At 42.8% G+C, this 25,174-nt stretch overlaps 1 protein-coding gene across 1 annotated transcript in view; it reads left to right on the forward strand.

Moving 5' to 3' along the window:
- Nucleotides 1-25,174, forward strand: part of SNCAIP (synuclein, alpha interacting protein) — a 69,138-nt gene that overhangs the window by 21,720 nt on the left and 22,244 nt on the right. The window contains 4 exon segments of the mRNA XM_004686659.2: nt 8,831-9,699; nt 11,231-11,410; nt 16,791-16,904; nt 25,095-25,174. The exon segment at nt 25,095-25,174 is cut by the window's right edge and continues 5 nt beyond it. Of these exon segments, the coding sequence (XP_004686716.1) occupies nt 8,831-9,699; nt 11,231-11,410; nt 16,791-16,904; nt 25,095-25,174 (1,243 nt within the window).

Here is a 25,174-nt window from a genome sequence, read left to right on the forward strand (position 1 = left end):
TAGGCTAAAAAGGAATCAAAAATGAGTACAGCCAGGTCTTGCCACTGGTTTCTGGAATTCCATTGCTTATATGAGACCCAGATAGAGAAACAGCAAATTATTTAAGGAAATATGTTTAGGGACTACATTTAATATTGTAAAGCCTCCCTTAATATTCTGTTATTCCCAGGGAGGCTGCATGAGAGCTGCTGAGCCATCATGTGGAGTTGTTGTGAAAGCCTCCAGTGAAATCATGTACTGGCCTTGTACTCAGAAACCTGAAACATTTTACGCATACAAACATAATGTACTAGCAATTCTATATTTTATTGTGTTATTTTTATTGAGGTACCATTTGTTCACCACACGCTACAGGATGCAAGGATGCAGAGCTGTCTGTTGCCACACCACACCCCACCACTAAGGCCCCCCAGCCCCCCACTACAGCCCCTCGGGGCCCAATCCTGTTTCTCCTCATCCCCCTCCCTCCCGAAATAGCAATTTTTAAGCATTAAATGAAGGAACTTTAGGAAGTTTCCGATGAGGAAATATGACTTTAAGCAATCTTAGACTACACACAAGTCTTTTTCTCAGTGTTTATAATACACACAAATCTTTTTCTCAGTGTTTATAATAGTGCCAGTGAACTGAGCCAGGGCAGGGGGTGGAAGGTTGAGGGGGGCTCCCCCTTTACCCCGGGAGGAACTTGTCTGTGCTTTGCTGTTTTCAGCGGCACCTGCCCTGGTCTCTCTTGTCCTTGTAACTGAGAACGCATGTAGGCGGACCCCCTGAGCCCTCCAAGAGGAAGAGAAAGCTGCAACCCAGCTCCAGTTCTTCCTCCCATTTTCCCCTGGAGACCTTCACATGCATCCCCCTCAAACCAGGGCCAGGTTTCGCGGACTCATCACTTTGTTTCTCATGGAAAACAGAATTCAGTCAACATTTTGCCAAAAAAAAAAAAAAGTAGGGAAACATGTTTTCAAACTTTTTGTCTTTCTTTTTATTGAGGGAATGTCAGTAGATAACAGTGTATATGATTTAGGAGTATAGGATCACACCCCATTAAATGCACACCAGATCTAGCACCTCCTGTAAAAGTTCTTAAGGGAACTTTTCTGTGCCCTTAAGAAATACCCGTTCTTTCTTTTCTGGATGTCTAAAGACAGATTTCGAATGTGGAGACACAGCTGTCTACTTAGGTATTTTGTGGAACAATGGATTGTGATGAACAGCAGAAGTTGGAAGACAGGGATTTTCTGACCCAGACCCATCTGCCTCATGTCTTACTACGGAGCAGTAACTTGGTGCTCTTTGTCTTGACAAGCAGATCGCTACTGTAAAACATCGCCACCTTCAGTTAAAACGGGTAACTGCGTTTCTGCACTTTTCCAGAAACCACACAGAGCTAGCTCTCCACTTTTCTGCCCTTCTCTTCCTGACAGCCTTCTCACTGTCCCTTGATCTATCTCTCTCTGCATTCCAGTACAGAGAGGGAAAGAAAGGAAACCGGGTAAATGGCCCTGGAGTGTATACAAGACTTAATCCATTTGGTGGTAGGGGTGGAGGGTGAGGGGGTTTGCTAATATCACCATGAAAGTCAAAAGTCAGCATACTTTTTAGATGACAGAATAAGCCTGAAACCATGTACTTTGCACACGCACCAATTACTATTCTATGTGACCTGGACTTTTGAAGGCCAGAGGTTTAAAGTTGTCAAAATATTGAGTCTAATTTCATGATCGAACATGCCTCTTTGGTGAAGATGTGTCTTTTCTCTCCAGGGAGGAAGGTAGTGAGTATTTCTGGGGGTTTCCACAGAACAAAGCAGTGGCCCAGCTGGAGTGCAGAGTTATATGAGCAGGGACTCATCCATTCTGGGTAAAGCTGGGGGTGCTGAGACACGAGTCTGACACGAGAGACAGCTGCTTGGTATCAGTAGCCACTTAAAGTCAAAGATTAGAAGCAGATCAATGAATCTTCTCCACTTGAATTTTACTGTGTATATGCTAATAAATCACTGATTTTTTTTTATAATAATCACATCCTCTGTACTTCTTCAATCTCACACTCCTCTTAATAGAGGGTCTGTGGCTTTAGTGAAAGGGAATGGCAAGCAACCACATAGGAATGTTCCAGAAATACACATTTCCTGCACATGTTCACTCCCTCAAAAGGTCCAACACAGTTAGGACACAGTTAGAATGGCCCAACACAGTTTCTCCAAGTCCACAATTTACTCTGACCTTTATGGATCAGGTTATAGTCTAGTATCCAGCAAATAGCACTCACGCAGACACGACACCCTTCTTCCTACTGTCAGAGAGGGTGTAAACCACCCATCACCACTTCTCCACCACCTGGGGTGATGGCACTACCTGTTTCATTTTGCATGAGATTAAACAAATTTGATAGTCCTAATCTTTCTTAGTCGTCCTCCCTTTGGAAATGCCTTCCTTCGAAGAAAGTATATCTTTGAAGTTGCAAGAGCAACAGCTGCCTGGGTTGTATTTTTAGTAACAATTGAACAATTATAGGTAAAGTTGACCATGTAGTTTCTTATAAAAAAAATAGAATTCATTGGCTTTTTCACAGTACACAGTAGAAAACACTATTCTATCATAAAGACAGATCCTTTATCTTTCTCTTCATGAAGTCTAGTGTTCCAATGTGGATATGCAACTCCATATTTGGAAGTAAAATAAATAGGCAATTTGGGAGTCAGCATTGACGTTCAGCCTTGCAAATTGGATCCACCGTTGCAATAGCAAACTCTACATTATCTTCCTAAGAAAATACTAATTTATCAGTCTGAGAGCCAAAGAGTTGTTCTGTGTCAGCAATCAGCGTAGCCTCATAATTATAAATTTGTGAGGATCTGTTGAAAGACAAGGATCCAGAAGAATTCTAATGTTTCACTCAGAATAAAGAGCCCTGTTATTTGTACACTTTCCATAGAGTCATAGAAACTTAGAGGTGGATCAGGTCTTAGCAATCATGCTGTCTAACCCCTTTATTTTGCAGATGAAGAAATCGGTTTTTCATGGGGAACATATGAAAAAATTTCAGTACCCAGAACATCTTGTAAATGTCAAAACACATTCCTATGCTTACTAACACCATCTTTGAAATCCTTAACACAGCATGCCCAAAATGTGACCAGAATGACTCGTGATCAGGCTCTTCTTGATAACTACATATTCTCTCTTTCTTTCCTTCATATTCTCTCCTTCTTTCCTTCATATTCTCTCCTTCTTTCCTTCATCTTCCCTCCTTCCTTTCTGTTTCCCTTCCTCCTTCTGTTCTTCATTCATTTAATGATTTAGCCCCTGAGTGCCAATATCTGTGCGCTGCTGTGCTAGAGAGCGGGCTGATTATACATGCAAGTAGGTTCAAGACCCACCTTTGCTATAGAAGACTATCAAGAGAAGGGATTACAGCTGCATCTCCTATAACAGAACTTTGTTAATACTGCACTCACCTATGGGCAAGTATTAACAAGCTGTGAGAATCAAAGAATGGCTATTTCCTGGGAGACACAGAGCAAATACCCCAATCAAGTTATACTTGACAGGAATCTCACTGGTGAGGCTGTATCTGAGACAGAGAAGGCATCAGAAAGGCCCTCGCCCAAACAGGCATTAGTGAGTGCAGCACATGGGCTGTACAGAGAGGGTGAATTTAGCACTAGAGGTGCAGGGGAAAATTAATGATGGAGGGCTGATGGATGCTGAGATGAGAAGATGAACTAGCAAATGAGTAAAAGAATAGCTATCTAGTGTCCTAAAGAATGTAACTGCTCTCCTGAAAGCCAGGGCTCCCCAACCTTAGTGATTCAAATATTGCTTCCACAACACGATTGTATCTGAGGTAAAGCTTCTTCTATTGGCCTTCCTGTTGCTCCGTTACTTTTGTTTTGGCTTTATACCATGTGCATTATTTATTTCATAGATTTTTCTAAAACGGGCCACTTTTAATCATATTTTGTTGTAAGAGTAACATTATGTCAGTGCTGTAAATGGAAAACTAGTGTCACTTGCAAAAATTGAATGGCACTTTAAACTGAATGTAATGGTGGCCCTCTCTGGTGGTGCAGCCAGTTAAAGTACAGCACTATGAGGCTCTCCACAGCCATTGCAGTGCGAGTTCGATCCCTGGCCAGAGAGGTGACCCACATGGCACAGCAGACCTCTCCTGTCTCGCCCACTGCTCCTCTCAGCAATGTATTTCAGTCAATCTGCCTGTTCTGCTCCCACTCTGTCTCGGATGAATCCTCTCACTTTCCACACCTCTGGCCTGTACCCTAGTTCTGTATGTATAAATAAATAAATCTTAAATCTTAAAAAAATTAACCTAAAGTGAATGCAATGGGAACAGAACATTCCTATTGATTCATTCTGCTTCTGAAAATCAGTGCTCCTACAACCTTTGGTCTCTGTATTTTCAAGGAAGACTACAATCTGAGAAGGAGTTAAACTCATCATAGAACCAAAGCTGATATCCATTAAATTAATCAGGAAGCCGGGGAGAGTTGACAGATCTATGCCTGTCGCCCTCAGTCAGGCTGTTCAGCACGGTTCTTACATGCCACTGCAGATTCTGCAGACATATGCAATAGACTTGGGGTGTGGGGTGGGGGGGAGAAGGGCAGTGTAGGGGTGAGAGTGGCATTATTTCAGGCAGTGTGGGACCAGCTGAGGTTTTTGAGCTAAGAACTGACAAAATCAGCCCTATCTGATGAGGCATCATTCAGGGCTGGAATTAGAGACCCAAAGGAAGCAGGAGGAACTTTGCAGAGACCTTGGGAGGGTTCCAGGGTGATCAGGTCAGTGTAGCAAGATGAAGAAAAAGGACCCGATTGGAGAGGAATTTAGGATGACTTGATCCCTGAGGGATGAGAGGTAGGGGTCAGGAAAGAGAAAGGTCAACAGTGCTTGGGCAATGGATTGCTCGAGAGACTGCGTAAGTAGCCAAGTTTACAAGTGATCAGGTTTACAAGGGCTACATTTAGGGGAGACAGAAGAGAGAGAATGTGTGTGTGTTGGTGCGTGTGTTCTAGGTAAGGAATGAGAGTGGGGAAGGGGGAGAACTAGGCCCAGTGGTGAGGGGTAAGAGTCCCTGCTGGAACATGCTGCCTATCACAAATAGATGAACATCCCAGACTCACATAAATCCTTGTGGTATAAATAGCTAAGTGTGGATAGTGAGCTGGCAATCAAAAATACCTTGCTGGAGATCAGAGACATGCCAAATGTCAGCTACAGGGGAAGAGATAATTGTGGCCTATAAATCAGCCTCCAATTCATTTCCATTTACCTGTGACCAGTTTAGAAAATATGTGACCTATTCAGATAGACAGGTTTAAAGTGTATTAGACATGTTTACTTGTGTAAGGTGTTAAAAATGAATCCAGTCAACTCAAAAGTCATTAACAACCTTTTTATGTAAAGCAATTTGCTGGGTGCTTTGAGGGCTACAGGGATCAATTAGACACAAACTCTGTTCTCACAAAGCTGTAAAGATCTAAAGATAAGATAAAATGCTCAGAGTTTTTAAGTTTAACTCGGGAAGTGTTTATTATTGATTTTGTGAAAACAAATTTAGCTTATTCATAGTCATGATAGTCTGAACACTGTTTCCACAATTCTAAGAAATGAATTGGGGTGTTGAGATAGAAGAATACTACAGGTGAATTTTTTTGCTAGACTTTTAGAATTAGAAATGAAAATTGTACTAATCTTTTCCTAAAAACCCACTTGCCCAGCCTAGGAGAACTAAACTAAGCTGTGTCTTTCATTTTATATATAAAACTACCTTTCTTCTGAGGCAGGTATATGATATATAGTACATTAATTGAAATACTGTGGTAATATATTGAAGCACTTTCATGAAAACCCATTCAATAATCCATTTTTCATGAATAGGATTTTTTCCCTAGTAGTCAACACACAGACTAAAAAAGCATAGATTTTACTCACCGCCTAACAAAGAGTCATAGGTTTGATAAGGGGAAGGACACCAAGCTTACTGTTAAGCCCCTTCTTCAATTTCTAGAACCTTCTGTGGAAAAGAAAATATTGAAAGTGTTTTCATAAGACTCAGACAGCATTCATTTCCATAGAGTGTTCTTAACGGCTTCTGTCAGAACAAAACAGCTGAGAAACATATGGTATCCATTTCCCTGTATCACTTGGAAAAAATTTCACATGTAAATAAAGCCAACATAAAAGAGTAGCCCTTTGAACCCTCGACCTTACACAATACATAAATATATGGCCATAATGCACTCATTATGCAGGTTTACTAGATTATATGGCTTTAAATTTTTTGTTACATCCTGAGATGCACATTTCCAAAGAATTGCTAAGAAATGAATGGTAATTAGCAAAATATGAGCAAATCAACACCTAACAATAAGTAAGTGTCTCAGAAATTACAAGGGATAGATAGATGATAGATAGATAGATAGATAGATAGATAGATAGATAGATAGATAGATAGATAGATAGATAGATATTCCCACTATAGTTTGTTTTCAGAAAATGAATAGATAAAATTAAAGGTATATTTACCTTTACTAATTTTATGTCTGTGAACTCTAGTATTTTAAATAAGTAAGTAACCATGTGTTCTTGAAAGGGAGCAAGAAAGGCTTGGCAGAAACTTCTGGCAGGCAGTTTTTCATAATTTTACATTTTTAGGGGAAAAAGGACATATAAAAGTAGGAAAACTTTTAAATATATGAGACCAACTGGAATTAGTCTTTTCCTTTACATATTTACATTTCATAAATAATTTTAGAAAATCTACTTCTTATTGGTGATTATCACTCCTCTGAGTTTATTAATAAGACTTTGTCCCCTGTGAAATTAAACTGTAAATCCCTCAGAAGGATGCACATTGGACATTTACAAAGAGGTTTAATGAGTTGTGCAAAATGAGATCCCAAGTCAAATACTAGAATTTGTTAATTGTCTTCTCTGTGCCAAGTACTATGTACAACCAAGAGCCAGAGCCAGTGACAGGAAACAGAAGCAGCAGCTTCTGGAACATTCCCTGATAATACCTGTTCCCTACTTCACAGAATCCATGCTTCTCTCCATAGCTCATAGTGTTCTCTTAGATTTTAAAATGCCAGAATTCCTAAGGCTATGCCCAAATTACCCATTGTGTGGAATGGACCCACCAACAGTTGTACGGATTTGAACTCAGAACATTTACTTCAGTCCTTGCCTTAGTGCCAGGACCTCTCAGAATCCTTTTAGAACACACCCTCACTGAAGGAAAAATGACCATGGGGGTCTAATTTGGGGGAACTTTTCATAACTCATATGCCACTTTAACCCCAAGAACTAACAGTAGCCAGAAACTATGGAGGAAGTCACGGATCTGGGGACACCCCACCTCAAGTTTTTTCATGATTTGTTTCCATTAGCAGCAAGGAACAAACACATGCCTATTCTTTGGGGTTAGATTCTCCTACCTGCGGTGATTTCAGAAGAGGGAGAGAGGTAGGAGTCCCCACTTGGAAGGCATGTCCTGAAACCTTACCTCTTTGAGGGGACTAGACCGGGGAAACTAAGTGGAAAGGAAGTAAGGTCCATAAATCAGTGGTCTGTGCCTCTTCAGGGTGTTGGGTCACTTGCAGTCTGATCAGGGGAGTGTCCAGAGAGGAAGCAGAGTCATCATGGCAGAGGAGACCTGTGCCCTCACTGAAAGGAGACTGGGCGACCTTTCATGGGCAGCTCACAGGGGTGGACAGGGCGCCTCATATGTGTCTTCCGGATCTGCTGAACTCCAGATGTCTCTAGCCAGACACTTACTCAGATGTCCACCCCACAGCCTTTCTCTAGGCACAGATGGAGAAAAACAAATCAGCTGAGATCACCCATCCTTTGCAACTTCCTCTGCTCCTGAATTTCCAGGCATGGGAAGGCAGCCTTGAATTTGAACAAGGGTGTTCTCTAGCGATCCTCACTGCATTTTGTGGCAGAGTTGTAGGCCAAAGCTCTGTGAGGTGTGCCTCAACAGTGACTGAGGATATGTTCAGCCTGGGGTGAGGTGTATTCAGCTCCGGCTTCTCTCCCGTGGGCATCTCCCCCTCACACTTCATTCCCATCTGTTCTTTCCCTGGTCCACCTGGTGAATCACCTAATGTACCCCCAATAGATCCTGATGTTAGTTTGCCCAATATTAAATAACGTGCCCCCCCCTTTATATGGGAATGCTTAAGCTTTGGGGCGGGGTACCCACATTCACATAGATAGGTGTACCTGTGTGTTGACACATCGTGTATTTCCCTGAATTAGTCCGGACATTCCTTTAACACAGGCTCCCGCCCTCCATTCCTGTGTTTCAGGACAGAGACAAGTATCAAAATACAGCCAGGTATGAGATAGATGTATAACACATTGGAGGTGTGAAGCTATACTCCCTCAAATCAAGCAGTCATGAAAATGACTGAAATTTAAATATATATATATATATATATATATATGCATATGTGTGTATGTGTGTGTGTGTGTGTGTGCGTATTTTATACTGTCATGGAGATGTAACTCTCCAGGGAATAGACCCACTTACCTGTCTGTGTTTGTTCCTTTAGCTCTGTGCTTTTAGTGGTAGTAACACTTCCACTCATTCTGTGCCAGTCTCCCATAACTTTGATTTATCCATCAGTTTTTCTAATGGTAAGTTTGAACTAGGTGTTTTACGATGATGTTCTGTTGAAGTCACTCCTCACACCCAGGTTAACGTTGAGCATAACTTCAATGGATAATGTTACCTGCGTGGCCGAGGTATGTTCGGTGCTTCATTGTAATCGCTTCCTCTTTAATTTTTTTGTTTTTAACAGTTTCTGGCTCCAGCTGGAATTGTGGCATCTCCACACTCATTGCAAACACCCAGAAGCCCACGGGAATTGCAGATGTGTACAGTAAGTTCCGCCCGGTCAAGCGAGTTTCTCCCCTGAAACATCAGCCAGAGACTCTGGAAAGCAATGAAAGTGATGACCCAAAGAACCAGAAGGCGGACTACCAGAAAGGGGGTGATTCTGACCCAGGCCCTCAACCCGAGGACCTTAGCTCCAGGGAGGGAGAGGATGGCCCCCAAAGTCAGAGCAACGAACCTAGCACGTTGCTGGGCGAGCTGGAACATTATGATCTGGACATGGATGAGATTCTGGATGTGCCTTACATTAAATCCAGCCAACAACTTGCCTCCCTTACCAAGGTGACTTCAGAAAAAAGAATTTTGGGTTTATGCACAAACATCAATGGCCTCTCAGGCAAAACCTGCTCTTCAGGAAGCATGGAAAACTCGCCGACCAACATGACGCCATTTTGTGTTCTCTCTCCTGTGAAAAGCCCTCACTTGAGAAAAGCGTCCTCTGTCATCCGCGAGCAGCCCAAGCTCTCCAGTGAGGCCTGTGAGAGCTTAGCTCCAGTGGTTAAATGCTGCTCTGTCTATGAGGCCGAAAGCCAGGGTAAGGACTTCCTAAATAAGACCTTCAACGATGCTCACAGCCGGAAAGTAGAGAAGGCCATGCCAGATGTCCAGCTCAGGGCCTTCCAGCTGCCACCCTCCACAGCAGAACCCAAAGTGGAAGAGCAGGTGGGGGCCATGAGCTGGACCAGCTCCCAAGGCCCAGAAGAGAGGAGTGAGTCTCTGAAAAAGGCCAAAAGTATCTTGAACATCGTTAAGGAAGGACAAATCTCTCTCCTGGTAAGTATGATCGGATTTGTGGTACCTGGTCATAAAGCAAAGACTCTGGTTTTATAAGTTCTGTAGGGTAGTAACAGAGTGCTGTATATTTGTGTCTGTTCTTCCTTAATTTTACTTGTGGCTTGAGCTGGGAGATGTGACTTTGAGTTTTAAAATCAAAAGTTAGATTGGTACAGGGAGTAGCTATCGAGGGAGAATTATTTCACTTTAACTTTGCATCAATTCAAATGGAATATGGACACTGTATTTAAAACAAAATCAAAGAAACCCCAGCACTTTCTTCAGCTTGAATCTTAAATGTCTATTTTTCAAATGGTTCCCAACGCTCTCACTGGTTATTCGTGGGAAAGTCAGTTTCTTGCTGATGGCAGACCTGTGGGATATCTGAACAGAGGGTCTTCTGTTTTATCCTGATCATTAGTCAGAAGTCTTGGGTTAGGGTGTTTGAATGCATTTGCAGAGAAACGCTTACTCTAGAGCTTGATCGTGCTCCAACCCGCATAGGGCTGTTAGCTCCAGCTTGCATGCCTAGGGAGCATGAAGAAGCTTTTCCAAAGACCCTAGACACAGAGTAACATGATGTAAGAAAAGTCTGTTCTGCTTAGACTCAGAAATCACACTCCATCTGCCTGCATTGTTCTTTTCTGGCTTCCAGACTTGGATGAAACAGTAGCAAGGCTGGGTTGATACGATGACGTTAATTAAAGTCTCGTTCAAGAAAATCATCACATCTTGACAGTGTGAATCTACTTAGAGTAAAATCACGCATAGATAAGTACAATGTGCTTGGTTTACACTCACAAAGCAGATTGTTTTAATAGGATGATATGATTGAACAATTTTCCTGACTGTTTGCCTCCTCTTGAAAATGTCTTTCCCACTTCTCCCATTCCTCTTTGGCTCATTCCTCTCCTTTGTCTGTCCCAGGTTTTCCTAGTTCCCAAATGATAGTCCCTCTCAATTCATCCAGTAGTCTCATCAGCCAGTTCATACTCAGGGGACCAAGCTTCAACAGCAGTGAGAAAGCCAAAGGCCACGTCACGTCCAGATGCCCCAGGAATGTGTCTGGGCTGAAAGTGTCTAGAGATCCCCATGGAAGCAAGTAGCAGCGACAGTTAACCATGTAGCTTACAGTCCCAGCCAGTTGTCCACAGTACAAGGTGAAGCAGATGGTGGAAACAAGTAGCTCATTCATTCAGGAAGCCTACAGCAGGGAATAAAAGATCTGGCCCTCTGGACTGAGTGGTTGAGTGGAAGAGAGAGAGACAGGAGCGTAGTGTTTAGAAAGCCAGCTCGCAGCCCTGTTGCCATGTCTCACATGGAGATAAGACTCTTGAGAACTCTTGTTCTAAAGTGCAGCATAACAAAAAATGTCATGGGAAAACATTAGAATTAGAGCAAGGAATTTGGCCTTACTAGGTCACCACCGCTGCCACCAGAAGCTCATCTCTTCTTCCCAGTGTCCAGAGCAAAGCCCCCAAAGCATCTCCTTCTGCCTGATTGACCTCACTTTTCTACTCTCCTTGTGCAGCCACACCTAGCTGCTGACAATCTGGACAAAATTCATGACGAAAGCAGAAACAATCTCTTGCATGTTGCTGCATCGCAAGGACATGCAGAGTGTCTGCAGCACCTCACCTCCCTGATGGGAGAAGACTGCCTCAGTGAACGAAATGCAGAGAAGCTGACTCCAGCAGGCCTGGCCATCAAGGTGATTACTTGGGGGTGGGGCCCTGCACAGCTAAATGCTGGATTTCTTCTTCTTTTTAAAATTCCTAAAACTAATGTGTTGAAATGGAGAGACTGGATGCCACGCATACAGCAAATGAACACATTATAGCGAAGATAATCATTGTTGTCGTCACTGTTTCGAGATGTGAGAGTGCATTCAGTTTATTGTGCAGTGAGGGTAAACTTCAAATCAGCTGAGAAAGAGAAGGAACCTGATGTATTCCAATTTTAAGAACTGTTGCTCTTCATGGCGACTGTGATTTAGACTTTTTAAAAAGACTTATTATGTGGACAAAGCTGGGGAACAGGCCAGAGATGCAGGGGTGGTGAGAGGATTCACCAGAGGCAGAGTGGGGAGCAGGACAGGCCAACTGATGAGGTACACTGCTGAGGGGAGCAGTGGTGTGGGTCAGGAGAGGTCTGCCATGCATGTGGGTCACCTTCGGGGCAGGCGGGAATTGAACTCATGCTGCAGTGGCTTTAGCTTCTCAGTGTTGTGCTTTAACCCTCTGCGCCACCAGGGAGGGCCCTGTGATTTAGATTTTTAACCACGTCTGGATCTACTCCTCTCCTAATGTGAATCTAATGAGCAAGACAAATGAGGAAAGTTGTATTTCTTTTTTTAAGATTTATTTATGTATGCATACAGAAATGGGGTATAGCCAGAGGTTCAGGGGCGGTGAGAAGATTCACCAGAAACAGAGTGGGGAGCAGAACAGGCAAATCAATGAAGTACACTGCTGAGGGGAGCAGCGAGCGAGACAGGAGAGGTTTGCCCCGCCATGTGGCAGGGGCAGAGAGCAAATTGGCACTGAAGCAGCCACAGCTTGGTTTAGCTTCGCAGTGCAGCGCTCCAACCCACTGCACCACCAGGGAGAGCCCATGAAAAGCGTATTTTAAGGGATGACAGCACTCAGGACTATTTCAGATAATAAAGTGGGCTTTTAGGGGGTCTCATCTGAAGTTTAAATGTCTTCAGGGGCAGGAGTTGTCTGGATCGTCATGACTGAATGTGAGTTTACCTTTTGCATCATATTGACTGGGACTGAGTTAAAACATAGATGCTGTGATACAGGAAAACGTCATGAGTGACAGCACCGTCATGAGTGCCGCTATAAAACATGACACACCACTAGAAGGTTCACGGTCAAATTAAATTTAAGCTTAAGCTCTTTAGCAAATAGATGTGTAATTCATTTATATTTATTAAGAAGCTAGAACTGAGAGGCAGTATATGAGCATCATATCTGTACTTTGGTTTTCATAGTAGCGATGTCTTGTAAAAACTAAATAATCATCATTTTTATAAGTAGAATTGTGTTGAAATTGACACAGGGAACTCAACTAGCTAAGGCTGGTTGTGAATGAATGAGCTGAAGAACACAGGACATTTGAAAAGCCAGCGATTGCTGTCCTGTCCCTAAGCTCTTTGATGAAAATGTGCTTTTTTTTTTTAATTTTTCATCTATTTACCGTCAAGGAGTTTTACCTGTTAAAAACTTGCTTTCTATTTATTTAATTGTAGTCAAGGGTAAGGCATTCTTTCCAAGGTAGCGTAGAAAATATTCTTCGATGGAATGGGGCGTCTGTGTCATTTTCCCTCAGTCATGAATGATGCAATGTTAAAGGAAGGCCTCCACCTGGGAAAGCCGTGGTGAGGAGAGAGAAGTCAAAGTTCAGCACAGTTGAGTTCAGCACCCCAAGTCCACCAGGTACTGTGTTAGGTTCTGGCAATACACTTTTGAATGAGACACAATCCCTTTTCTTTTTTTTTTTTAAAGATTTATTTATTTATGCATACAGAACTGGGGTACAGGCCAGAGGTGCAGGGGTGGTGAGAGGATTCACCAGAGTCAGAGAGGGGAACAGAACAGGCAGATGGACGAAGTACACTGCTGAGGGGAGCAGCGGGCGGGTCAGGAGAGGTCTGCCGCGCCATGTGGATAACCTCCCGGGCGGGCAGGGTTCGAACTCATGCTGAAGAGACTTTAGCTTCTTACTGCTGTGCTTCAACCTGCTGTGCCACCAGCGAGGGCCCCACACAATCCCTTTTCTTAAGGAGCTCATGGTCTGGTTCATAAGACAGGTAAGTTATCAGGTACAAGACGGCCAGTGGAACATCTAGTCCTGTGTCATTCCCTGTGGGAAGATGAGTCATCAGTGCACACATGTCAGTGATGAGCAAAAGATTCCCCCAATGCCAGTGAACGCTGTGGGACACTTGACTGTCATATTCCTAAAGTATATGAAAAGAACAGTTCTCATGACCCAGGGTAGAATTTGAATATATCCTGACTACCTAGTTGGAAAAATATGTTTGTCTTCACTTATGTGCCTTATTTCGATAGAACACTAAGAATTTTAGAGTATGGAGGTTGGGTCTATAAACTCTGTAGTTCTTGAGCCCACCCTGGTATAAATTCCTGCAGTATCCACACTAACTCTTTAAACTCCGCCAGTCAGTCCAATATTGCCATCATACAGTCGGCTTACAGACTCATGCATACATCTTGTACATAAGTGCACAGCTTTGGTTTTTTGGTTTTTGTTGTAAATTTTTATTTATTTGTGCATACAGAACTGGGGTATAAGCCAGAGGCTCAGGGGCAGTGAGAGGCCTCACCAGAGACAGAGTGGGGAGCAAAACAGGCAGATGGACGAAGTACACTGCTGAGGGGAGCAGCAGGAGAAACAGAAGAGGTCTGCCGCGCCATGTGGTCACTTCCCAGGCAGGAATCGAACTCGCAACAAAGTGGCTGTGGCTCCCTTACAGTGTTGCACTTTAACCCGCTGTGCCACCAGGGAGGGCCCGCACATCTTTGTTTTAATGAGCACTACCTATCAAATCCGTAAGAGTCATAAGCAATGATTTGAGAAATGGAAATGCTTTTCTATTTCTCAATTTAGTCTAGAATTTACAAGCAGTAGTTACAACCATTTATTGCAAGTGCCACCTCTCTGGAAATCTGTCTTCATACCGCCTACCTCCTCCATACATTGTATTTCCATGGCAGCTGATGAAGGGGGGAGATTCCAAAGAACTCATCATTCTTCCCTTTTAGGACCTTGTTCTGAGCACCAGTCACTGACTGCCGGAGTTTCATCTCATTAAACACAGTTTTGAGAGCCCTGCTGTCAATAAAGACAAACAAACTGGATACAAATTTGCAGAAGTTGCTGAGATAATATGAGTTGGTTGACTGGAAGCAGAGTCAGAGATAAGGTATCAAATGGAAAGATTACCTGAGAAAAGAGGACTTTGAAGTCCTCTTAAGAACATCTCCCCCCCACCCCCCCACACACACTTTGAACTCTAAATAGAACTTAAATTCTAGCCAGTTGCATGCAGAATTTATTGAGTGTTTGCAGGGGGCCCCAACACCAAATACTATAGGAATTCCAGGAATCACTGAGTGTTAAGAATGGTTAACCAAAATAACTGGAAAGAAACGTGTTCTGATTCCTTCATTCAGAGTAAAATGAAGCACATTGTGTTGTTTTTGTTTTTTTCAATTCTGGTAGGAAACACTTGGCACACTCAAATTGTGAATGAAGGGGTCACCTAAATTGCGGGCCATAGGGAGGGAACCCCAAAGCAAAGTGGAGTATCCAGGGGTCTTTGACAGAAAGAAGCTGGGGAAATACCAGAGAAAGAGAGGACTGAATAGGACGGATTGCTGCTCGACGTTTGACTGAGGAAGAGACTCAGCCAGTGTCAAGAACCCAAAACTGAGGGACCCTCAGTGCTCTCCCCTTTCCTGGTCTCCAACATTTATACCCAGCCACAAGCCAGGAAACCAGCAGAACCAGTTCACACAGATCAGTTCCAATGTGATAGATCTCAGGGGGTCCCTGGAAGGTATTCACATAGCTGACCCCACTAGCTGCCCCAAATACAGGGAATGGGCTGTGTATGTGAAAACTCAGCAACCCACATCTTGAAATTCCATGATCCAAGTCAGAGTGAATGAAGGAGTAGCAGATGCTTTCCTCCATCTTGTTTCCAGAAAAGGCTTCCCAGGTTCTATAGCAGGGGAACTCTGTTCTCCTGTGCAAAGGTCCCACCTGTGCAAAGCTGAACATCCTGTTTGCCTTCAAATTAGCTTGAGGACCTAAGAGAACCTTCTAGTAATACAAGGTAACAAGTCTGTATACTTAGCCTTCTCATTTTGTCTTCACATTTTATCTTTAGGAGGTAGCTACAGCAGTTCCTGCTATTTCACATATGAAAGCAGTAAGTCTCAGGGTAGTGAAGTAACTTGTTTGGGTTGTATAACTAAGTGGTGAAATTAGGACTTACATCTGTTCTGAAGTCTGGGTCTTCATAGCCAGGTTGCTGTGACACGCACCACAACTTCCTTCCTGCTTCCACAGCGTGGGATCTCAAGAGAAAGGAGATGCTGGACCATGGTCGGGAATGTCGTCAGGGACTTTTAAGTTCTTAGAGCGAGGGCCAGAGTTTCCCTTTCTTTAGTTTAGAATCCCAGCTTCTTTCATACGTCAAGGTGGGAGGCAATTATTCCAAGAGTTAGTGGATAAGCAGTAGTATATTCAAACAAAGGAATACTTGCCTGCAATAAAAAGGAACAAGCTGGCCCTCCCTGGTGGCGCAGCGGGTTAAAGCACAGCACTAAGAAGCTTAAGCCACTTCTGCATGAGTTCGATTCCCACCTGTCCCAGAGGTGACCACATGGCGTGGCAGACCTCTCCTGACCCGTCCGCTGCTCCCCTCAGCAATGTACCTCGTAGATCTGCCTGCTATGCTCCCTGCTCTGTCTCTGGTGAATCCTCTCACCCTCCACATCTCTGGCCTGTACCCCAGTTCTGTATGAATAAATAAAATCTTTAAAAAAAAAAAAAAAAGGAACTTAGGCTAGCACTAGCTTGAATGCAACTCAGAGGCTTACGCTGAGTGAACGAAACTAGATCAGAAAGAGTGCATGCTCTGTTCTATTGTGATACACATTCTATCCGTGGCTGCCTGAGGCAGAGGTGAGAGAGATGAGGTAAAGGGTGTGAGAATTTTGTTGCTGGATGTTGATGGAAATGTCCTGTACCTTCATCGAAGCTGTAGCTACCAGTGTACATCTTTGCCAAAATTGATATAACTGTACACAAGAAAAGGTATATTTTTAGTATGTAAATTATACCGCAGTAAAGAGAGTTATAAGTAATTGATTTAAAGGATGACAATGTGCTTCAGTAATCAAAAAGTAATAGGTGATAGATTTACATTGTCAGTAAATTAGGCCTGATGTAAAAGCCAACATTCATGTTATTTCTTCTCTTGGTTAAACTACCACCCATGAAGTATTTTTCAAACTTAATTTTTTTCCTCTTTTTTTTTTTTTTTAATCTAGAACGGTCAGTTGGAGTGTGTACGCTGGATGGTGAGTGAAACAGAGGCCATAGCAGAATTGAGTTGCTCCAAGGATTTCCCAAGCCTTATTCATTATGCAGGTTGCTTTGGCCAGGTATGAAGAAATTTTAGTTACTTTCTCTTTGTGTGCTGTAAAATATGTCTTTTAATGAAAGTTTACCCCCACTCGAGTGCAAAAACCTAAGGAATCATCAAAAATATTCTCAAAGATTTATAAGCAAGTCTTATCTATAGCAGCACTTCTAAGTGAAAACACTTTTAAACAACCTAAATACTCCATGATAAGATACCGGGTAAATAGTGACGCTACAGCAACCTGATGTAATTTTATGGGGAAATGTTCAGTATAGAATATTACATTAGAATGTATTCTACGTAAGTGTTCCTGTAATTTGGTACTGATTTTGGAGAAAGGGAAATTGGTAACAAGAGCAGGAAAAAACTGTTAAAACATGTTTATAGTAATTACCACTCAGTGAAATGAGAGGTTTTTATTTTATTTTTTGCATTTTGTGTTAATATCAAATTTTCTACAATAAATACATTAAACTTGTCAAAAGGGAAAAATTGTACCTTTTCTTGAAATCAAAATTAAGAAGAAAGGCTTTAGTAAGATTCATCAAGGAAATCTCTCTCCATTAAAGATGGATGAGTGCGCTAACTGGATGAATCACAGTTACAGATAATTTCTATATTAGGAACCTCCAAATGAGTGAGATGTAAACTGCTCTCAGTCCTTGTACAGAGCAAAAAATAAATAAATAAAAACATTACCTCCCCGAGACAAGGATGAGAGTAAATTACCCTTTAAAAATCTAAGAACCGGCCCTCCCTGGTGGCGCAGCGGGTTAAAGCACAGCACTGAGAAGCTAAACCCACTTCCGCATGAGTTCGATTCCCGCCTGCCCGGAGAAGACCACATGGCGTGGCAGACCTCTCCTGACCCGCCCGCTACTCCCCTCAACAGTATACTTCTTCTATCTGCCTGTTCTGCTCTCCACTCTGTCTCTGGTGAAGCCTCTCGCCTCCCCTGCACCTCTGGCCTGTACTCCAGTTCTGTATGCATAAATAAATAAATCTTAAAAAAAAAAAATCTTAGCACCAGCAGATGCCAGTACAGTCTTTAAAAAATAATAAAGTCAGCACTAAATTAAAATAGATTTTATATATTTGTGGCAACGAAAATTGCTTCTCATGCATATAACTGTATCCCTTGGCTTCATAAGCTTCCCAATGGCAGTAAATTGTGGTATCATCAACAAGAGATTATGATTTTTCAAGTATGACAATCTTGAGTTCAGAAAGTAGACACGAGGAATGTCACTGTGGCCTTTTTTTGTGGGAGTCGTGTTCGGTGATACTTTATGTTGTGTGATGGTAAGTTCAGTTAATATATGCATTAATGTGTAAGGTTTCCTGTCGAAGCCTGGGGCCGTGCCAGATACACTTATTATCTGGCTTCTGCTTTAAAATAACCTGCTATAGCCTATTGCTTTTATATTCCTTATACAAATAAGGAGACTGTAAAAAGCAAGTGACTTTTGTACCACGTCTCCAAAATTGAGGAAATGAAACAAGGAGGGAGAACATTCAAAGTTTGTCAAAAACACCTACACAAACTAGCATCTCCCCTGTATTGTCTTCTGAGCCCCAGTTCTGGTGGCTAAAAATAACCTTAATAGTTAACTGATAGTTAACAGCAAACATTTGCTAAGGATGTGCCTCCTTTTTTTTCTGGTTCACATTGGCGAAGAGGAAAATAGAATTTTCAAATGGCCAAAAATATTTGGCCACTGCTAATCTTCATCAATCATACTCAGTCTAAAAGGGAATTTTAATTGATTCTCGAACTGTCTGAAGAATTGTTCCATCTCCCTGCTTTCATTTACTTGCCTAAAGCATAATGAGGAATTTTAGCTGACACTGGAAAGGCTGCCTGCACTTTTGGTCGAGCTGGCCAAAGAAAAGGAGAAAAGACCCATATCCCTGTTCTGAGACACTAAGTAAATAATGGAGAAGCCAGCATTCTTTGTCTTGGGAAATGTTGCTTACATGTGCCAGTTTCTTTTTTCAACTCTCACAGCAGGTTTCTGATAATTTCGAAACTATGGGCACAGAACAAAAGAAAAGTAGCCTTTGCAGGAAAGCTTGGGTGATGCTGAGGCTTATTTCGCTCAACTAGGAGAAAATGTGGAGATCCATGACCTATGTGAAGAGCCGTGTCGAACATTTGCTCCATGCTAGTATCAATCTTCACGTTGTTATTTCTAGCTGATAAGCATTATTTTTTTATTTTACAAAAGTTTATTTTTACATCATTTTGTACATTTTTTTTTCCATCTCAATTGTAATCCCCGTGGGTTTCCCATCACCAAGTCACCCGTGTGCCATCACCATAATCCACTTTTAATGACCTGAAGTACAGCTCCGAGCAGGGCCGGCCAACGGTGCCCTTAGGAGAGCAATCCTACCCAACTGGAAAAATGTAGCACCCCATTAGGACTGAGAGCTCTGTGCAGCCAACCTGCATCCACCGCCATGTATGTAAGAGATAACCTGCAGAGATGCTGAACTTGGAAATGTTACAAAGCTAATATTTTCCTAAGAAAGGCTGTTATTGAACAGTTTTCTAATGGATTCAGCACATGCAAGTTTTTCTACATCAAGCAGGCACTTGAGCGTGTTCTGCTTTTGTTTCTTCAGTAAATACCCCAGGAAAGCATAGTACAGAAGAACATTCCTCTCTTGGTTTATTTTAGTTGCCCTCTGCCCTCCTATAGAGTCTTACAGAGTGGGCTCCATTAGGCTCCTCATTTGTGTCATGTTTCTTATAAAATTTACCAGAAAGATTCGAGTACCACAGGGTAGCTAGCAGTTTTCGGTAGTCTCCCAGAGTGATAGATCTTTGGGTGATAAGAATCGATTTTCCTCATCTTGACACATGAAGTCTCAGAGGGTGCAATTATTTCATTGCCTGATTGGACCTGAAGAACTCACCACAGGAGCGCGAAGGCACTGGCCTCCAGGAGACTCAGGAAGAGACAGGAGTGGCCCGCTGATGGCCACTCTGCTGCCCTGCCAGAGAGACACTGCTGGGAAAAGCACCTGAGGCAGAGTCGTCTCCACGCAGACTCTGTTTGTGTGACTTGGGCTGTTCTATGTGAACACGAAGGTCCCAACAGTCTTGGCAAGGCTCTTCTACCCACACTCTACGCATCAGCAGCTGTGGGCTTGAGCCTGTGTTGCTTCGTCACTGGCTCCGTGGTCGCTGTGTTATTGCCAGGTCAGACCTGTGATCATTCTGTTTCTGACTTCTCCATGTGCCTTTCGGTCAAGAGACTGCTGATGGTCACTCCCTGGCGACGCAAGGAGCCAAAACGCAGCAGTACGAAACTAGCTGTAGTGCTTGAGCATGAGTTTGATTCCCGGCCAGGGAGGTGGCCCACATGGCGCAGCAGAAGTCGTCTGTCTCCCCTGCTGCTCTGCTCCCCACTTTGTCTCTGGTGAATTGTCTCACTGCCCCTGCACCTCAGGACTATACCCCAGTTCTGCATAATAAATAAATTAAAAATAAAAGGGTCTAGGCCCTCCATGGTGGCGCAGCGGGTTAAAGCACAGAACTAAGAAGCTAAAGCCACTTCTGCATGAGTTCGAACCCCGCCTGCCCCGGAGGTGACCACATGGCGCTGCAGACCTCTCCTGACTCACCCGCTGCTCCCCTCAGCAGTGTACTCGGTCAGTAGGCCTGTTCTGCTCCCCACTCTGTCTCTGGTGAATCCTCTCACTGCCCCTGCACTGCTGGCCTGTACCCCAGTTCTGTAGGCATAAATAAATAAATCTTAAAAAAAAGAAGTCTGCTAAAGAAGCCAACAAAATAAACCTCTGTCATTGCATTGAGTGTTTATCAAGAGTTCTTTTGCCTACAATGTGCTCACGCTCCATTTTAAAGGTTACGGATAAAACCAAATAAGGGGGGCAGTTTTTGACCAAAGCAAGGACTCAGGCATGCCCACAAATAGTCATGAGTGATGGGTTTGCTGGAGAGGGAGCTGTTGCCACAGACTGTGTGTTATTGTTTTCCCACAATTTACTTTAAAAGGGGGAAATATTCCGTTGACTTTGTTGTTTCACCATCATGGGGTAGAAATAAGTAAACAGCACTGAAAGTGATGCATTTGCAGAGAAAAACAAAATGGAAAAAATCTTTGATTAGCATGAGTATCCATGGGCTCTCTGAGGAATGATCTTTGAAAAAGCATAATCCCCAGGAGACCACACACCTGCAGGCTGCATGGCAGTTGACTGTGATTTTTGTGACCTGAGCAGAGCAAAGAGACTGTCTTTTGGGGTCAGAGGTCATGGCTATGAGCTGCAGCGAGTGCTCAGAAGTCAGAATCGTGGAGAACATTCAGTCCTGTGTTGTGTTTAAATCTTGTTCCCCAACTCCTCACCCTCTCCCCCACCATTTTAGCTCAGTGACCTTGGATACATTTATTTAAAAAAGAAAAATGTTTCCCTGGATTTCTGTTTCTTCATCTTTAAAATGGAGACAGCAGAGAACATAGAATCTTCCTCACATGATTAATCTCACTGCCTTTTGCCAGCCAATGGTAAAAACACAGGCTACATGTCAGTCCTTATGATTATTGCTTATCATTTTTCTTGCTATTAACATTATTCAGTTAATTTCACCATACAGCCAAGAGTAACTTGCCAAAGAATTATGGCCCTTAGCCCATTTACTCAATTCCTAGATGGACTTTTTTTCACATTTTACTATCTCTGAAGTCTACATTTTTCTTACTATAAATGCCATCATATTTAACTGCCCTTGTTTCTTTTTCTTCTTTTTTTTTTTTAACATCTCAAAAACTGAAGTGAATCTGATAACTGACCAGGCATCTTAGATTTGATGATCTGCAACCATAGATAAAGCTGCTTCCTTGCAGGGGCCTCCCACACTGTAGACTTTATTGATGGCAGTTACTAAACCCATGACATGCCTTTCAATCACATTTTCATTAGACTCTCTGCAGTGCATCTCATCAATTACATATTAATTGTCTCTTTAAACAAATCATGTTGTCTTTAGGAGTGTACAGAATACAACACTAAAACAGGGATGAGTAGACGATCCCCAGGTTATGGGTAGTTTTCTATGAGTAGTGGAAGTTGAGTGGGCAGAACAGGGGTGTGTAGATGCAGGAAATGGATACAAATTGGACAGGCTTCCCCAGCCATGGAACTACTTTGGCTGCTCACTGAAAGCATAGAGACTAAAGATCAGAAATTAACCTGTTCCATTAACATCTCCTGTCAGAGAGAAGAGAGCGTTGCAGGCCTGGGAGGGAAGCTGACGCGACTGCCTGAATATTTAATACGTTTGCATTCATCAGGGCCTCCCTAGAGGGACAAATAACTGTGTTTGTTGTTTTCCTTACTATATATACACATGTCTAGTAAGTGTTTAAATTTTAGTACCATGATTCTCTGCACCACGTTTTCCAGAATCAGAGCTGAAAGCAGCATTTATCTGGAGTGGATGCTACATATGCCTTCACCAAAATCAGTGCTTTCCCTAGCCAGCTCAGAAGTCCTAGATGATGTTGGTAGACCAGGTGTAGAGTTAGCAGTTACAGGGGAGATTTTTGTTTCCAGGTAACATCTTAGGGGCCAGCAAGCATATGCCTATCTTCTTCTTAAAGTAGCTTAGCCACTGCAGGACATAAAACTGAATTTGAAGCACTGGGCAAAGACCTGTCTTGCTCCGAAGAACAGAGCAATGGTTCTTTGGTAATATGCAAAGTCTTGCATATTGAATTAGGCAAGACCTATCATTATAAGTAGAGTTATCCATGTCATCAAAAGCAGTCAGCTTGTGGTAACAGCGTGGACTGGACCTGCTGGAGAGCCCTCGCTAGTCAAGATAGCTCTGCCCAGACAGACCTTGTCTTGTCCTCCCAGATTATCAAGACCGTGCAAAGCCCAGGTCTCTAGCGTCTTCCCTAGATTGCAAGGAGGGAAGATTTCTGAGGCTGGTGAAATGTATGCTTCTATTGATTACCACCCCTCTACTGAAAGATTTCTGTGCATTCGTCTGAAGGGCGTGTTGTGGATAGTTTTGGTTCAGTTTTCTGATTGGTAAAATAAGGATCTTTGAATTGGATGGCTCCCTAACATCATTCCCATTCTGCCGTTTTTAAGATTTAAGAATTTAACATCATGGCACAAGCCCGAGTTCCCGAGGGCTTAAGAATGAACCACTGGAGGTGACAGGGCCATACTTGTCACCAGCAGAGGCACGGCCACCTGCTCGCTCTATGGTTCCTTACCTTAGAGATTGAATTCAAGCCAGCAGGCTACACCATTTATCCTGAGACAGGTTCACTTCTCCAGATCTGTAAAGGAATTTAAGGATACCAATGCAATCTTCTGCCTCCAAATAAAGGTACAGCTTCCTCCCACTCTCCAAATGTAGAATGTTCCTAATTGGCATGATTTGGTGGGTTACTTGGGATGGGGGTAAAGGGGCTGGGTCTGAGAATGCTTTTAACTTATGTGGGAAAATCTCATCCATTAATTTATACTGGGGTGGGGTGGGGAGTGTGAGCATTCCCAGACCTCCAGAATAACCTTCCAGCCATGCCAAGAAGGAATACTATACATTTGGATATTGGGAAAAACCCATAATCCAGTTTTCTTCTACCTATTTAGGCAAAATAAAGCAAGTAGTTCTATATTATATATGGGAGACATCATCTGCTGAGAGATAAATATCTCCCAGAGATAAATATCTCCAGCTCTCTCCAAGTCTGCCTCTGAAGAAGACATCAAGCCTATGAGCCTCTCTTTATCCAAATTCAACTCCCAGGCCTGGCCTGCAGGCTGTGCTCAGCCTGGTTCTCCCAGCTTATGGAAAGTTTCACTTTCTGCAAGGTCTGTGTGTATTTGCAACGGACACTTTCCCTGGGTGCATTCTTGGTGTGTTGTAGGCAGTGATTACATTTGTCTGCCTGTTCTTTGAGGGGCCTTATTCCCCCCTGGGCCCAAGTGGAGAAAGTGTGGTCAAGTGATCTGTCTGTCTGTGATGTCACAAATGCCCTTTTCCTCACATGAAGGGTGAGACGTTAAAGAAGTTGGCTGCTTTTATCCAACATTCCTTTAGCAGATTAGTTGGCATGTTGAGAAGGTGAAGGCAAATTTAATCTAGAAAAGTATAAAAGTTCAAGTCCAGTCCGAGCAAATAACTAGCGGATAAAAGTCCTTTTAAAGGGTAAGAAGAGGTTCAAGGCTATTTCAAACCCATGATCATCTTTTTAAATGTCAAATTCCATCCACTAAACTCCATGCTGTTGTTTTTACCACTGTCATATTTTTTTAACATTCTATTTAATTCTTCTATTTTAAAACAGTGAAATCCCATCCCCCTTGCTTTCTCCTGAGGCCAAACATAACAAGAAAATACCACAAGACACTCCGTGGGCAAAATGCAAACAGAATGTGACAAAAACATGCTGACCATTCTCTGTCTTTGCCTTTGAAAGGTGGTGTGCAGGAATTTGAGGGCGCTGCCTTCAGCGTGGAAAAAAGAAACTCTTTATCCTTAAAACACCACCAACATTTGGTCAGAAAGATCACGAGGATCCTGGCAGTTTAAGATGTTGCCTTTTTTTTTTTGTGAGTCTGGTGGTTGCAGGGGTTATGGGATTAAGAAGGCAAGATTGAAGCATTATGAACTTCAAAGCAGAAGTTAGTTTATCTCAAGAGTCTAAGGTTTTATAAAAATAGCCTTGAAGCCTACAGTCTAACAAAGTAGCAATCAAAAGGTCTGGGTTCTAGTTCCAACTTTGGAGGTGTCTAGCGGAGTGACTTGGCATCCTCAAACTTTCTGGGTCTCCATGTCCCCAGCTAGAGAACAAGCGAAATAAGGCCATCCCAGTGATTGTCTCTTTCTGTTAAAATTCTCTGAGTGTGGTGATGGCACACAGGTGACTTGATGATGGGAAACCCGCGGGGATTACAATTGAGATGAAAAAAAAGATGTACAAAATGATGTAAAAATAAACTGTTTAAAAAAAAAAATTCTCGAGTGTTCCTCTTCCTTTGATTCCAGTCAGAAATTCATGGATTGGCAGTTCAGACTGAAGGGGAATATGTCTCTTGAGGTGGTTAAGATCCTCGCGGGGCTGCCTACCTTCACTGATGGAGTTTTGTTTTTTTCTGTCTTTCTATTAGACATCTCTCTGTGCTATTCCGTTAATTCCCACCCTCTTTGTGTTTATAGGAAAAGATCCTTCTGTGGCTTCTTCAGTTTATGCAAGAACAGGGCATCTCGCTAGATGAAGTGGACCAGGATGGCAATAG

The sequence above is a fragment of the Condylura cristata genome, unplaced genomic scaffold (assembly GCF_000260355.1).
Source record: "Condylura cristata isolate star-nosed mole 26May11 unplaced genomic scaffold, ConCri1.0 scaffold00021, whole genome shotgun sequence".
In the NCBI taxonomy this organism is placed as follows: domain Eukaryota; kingdom Metazoa; phylum Chordata; class Mammalia; order Eulipotyphla; family Talpidae; genus Condylura; species Condylura cristata.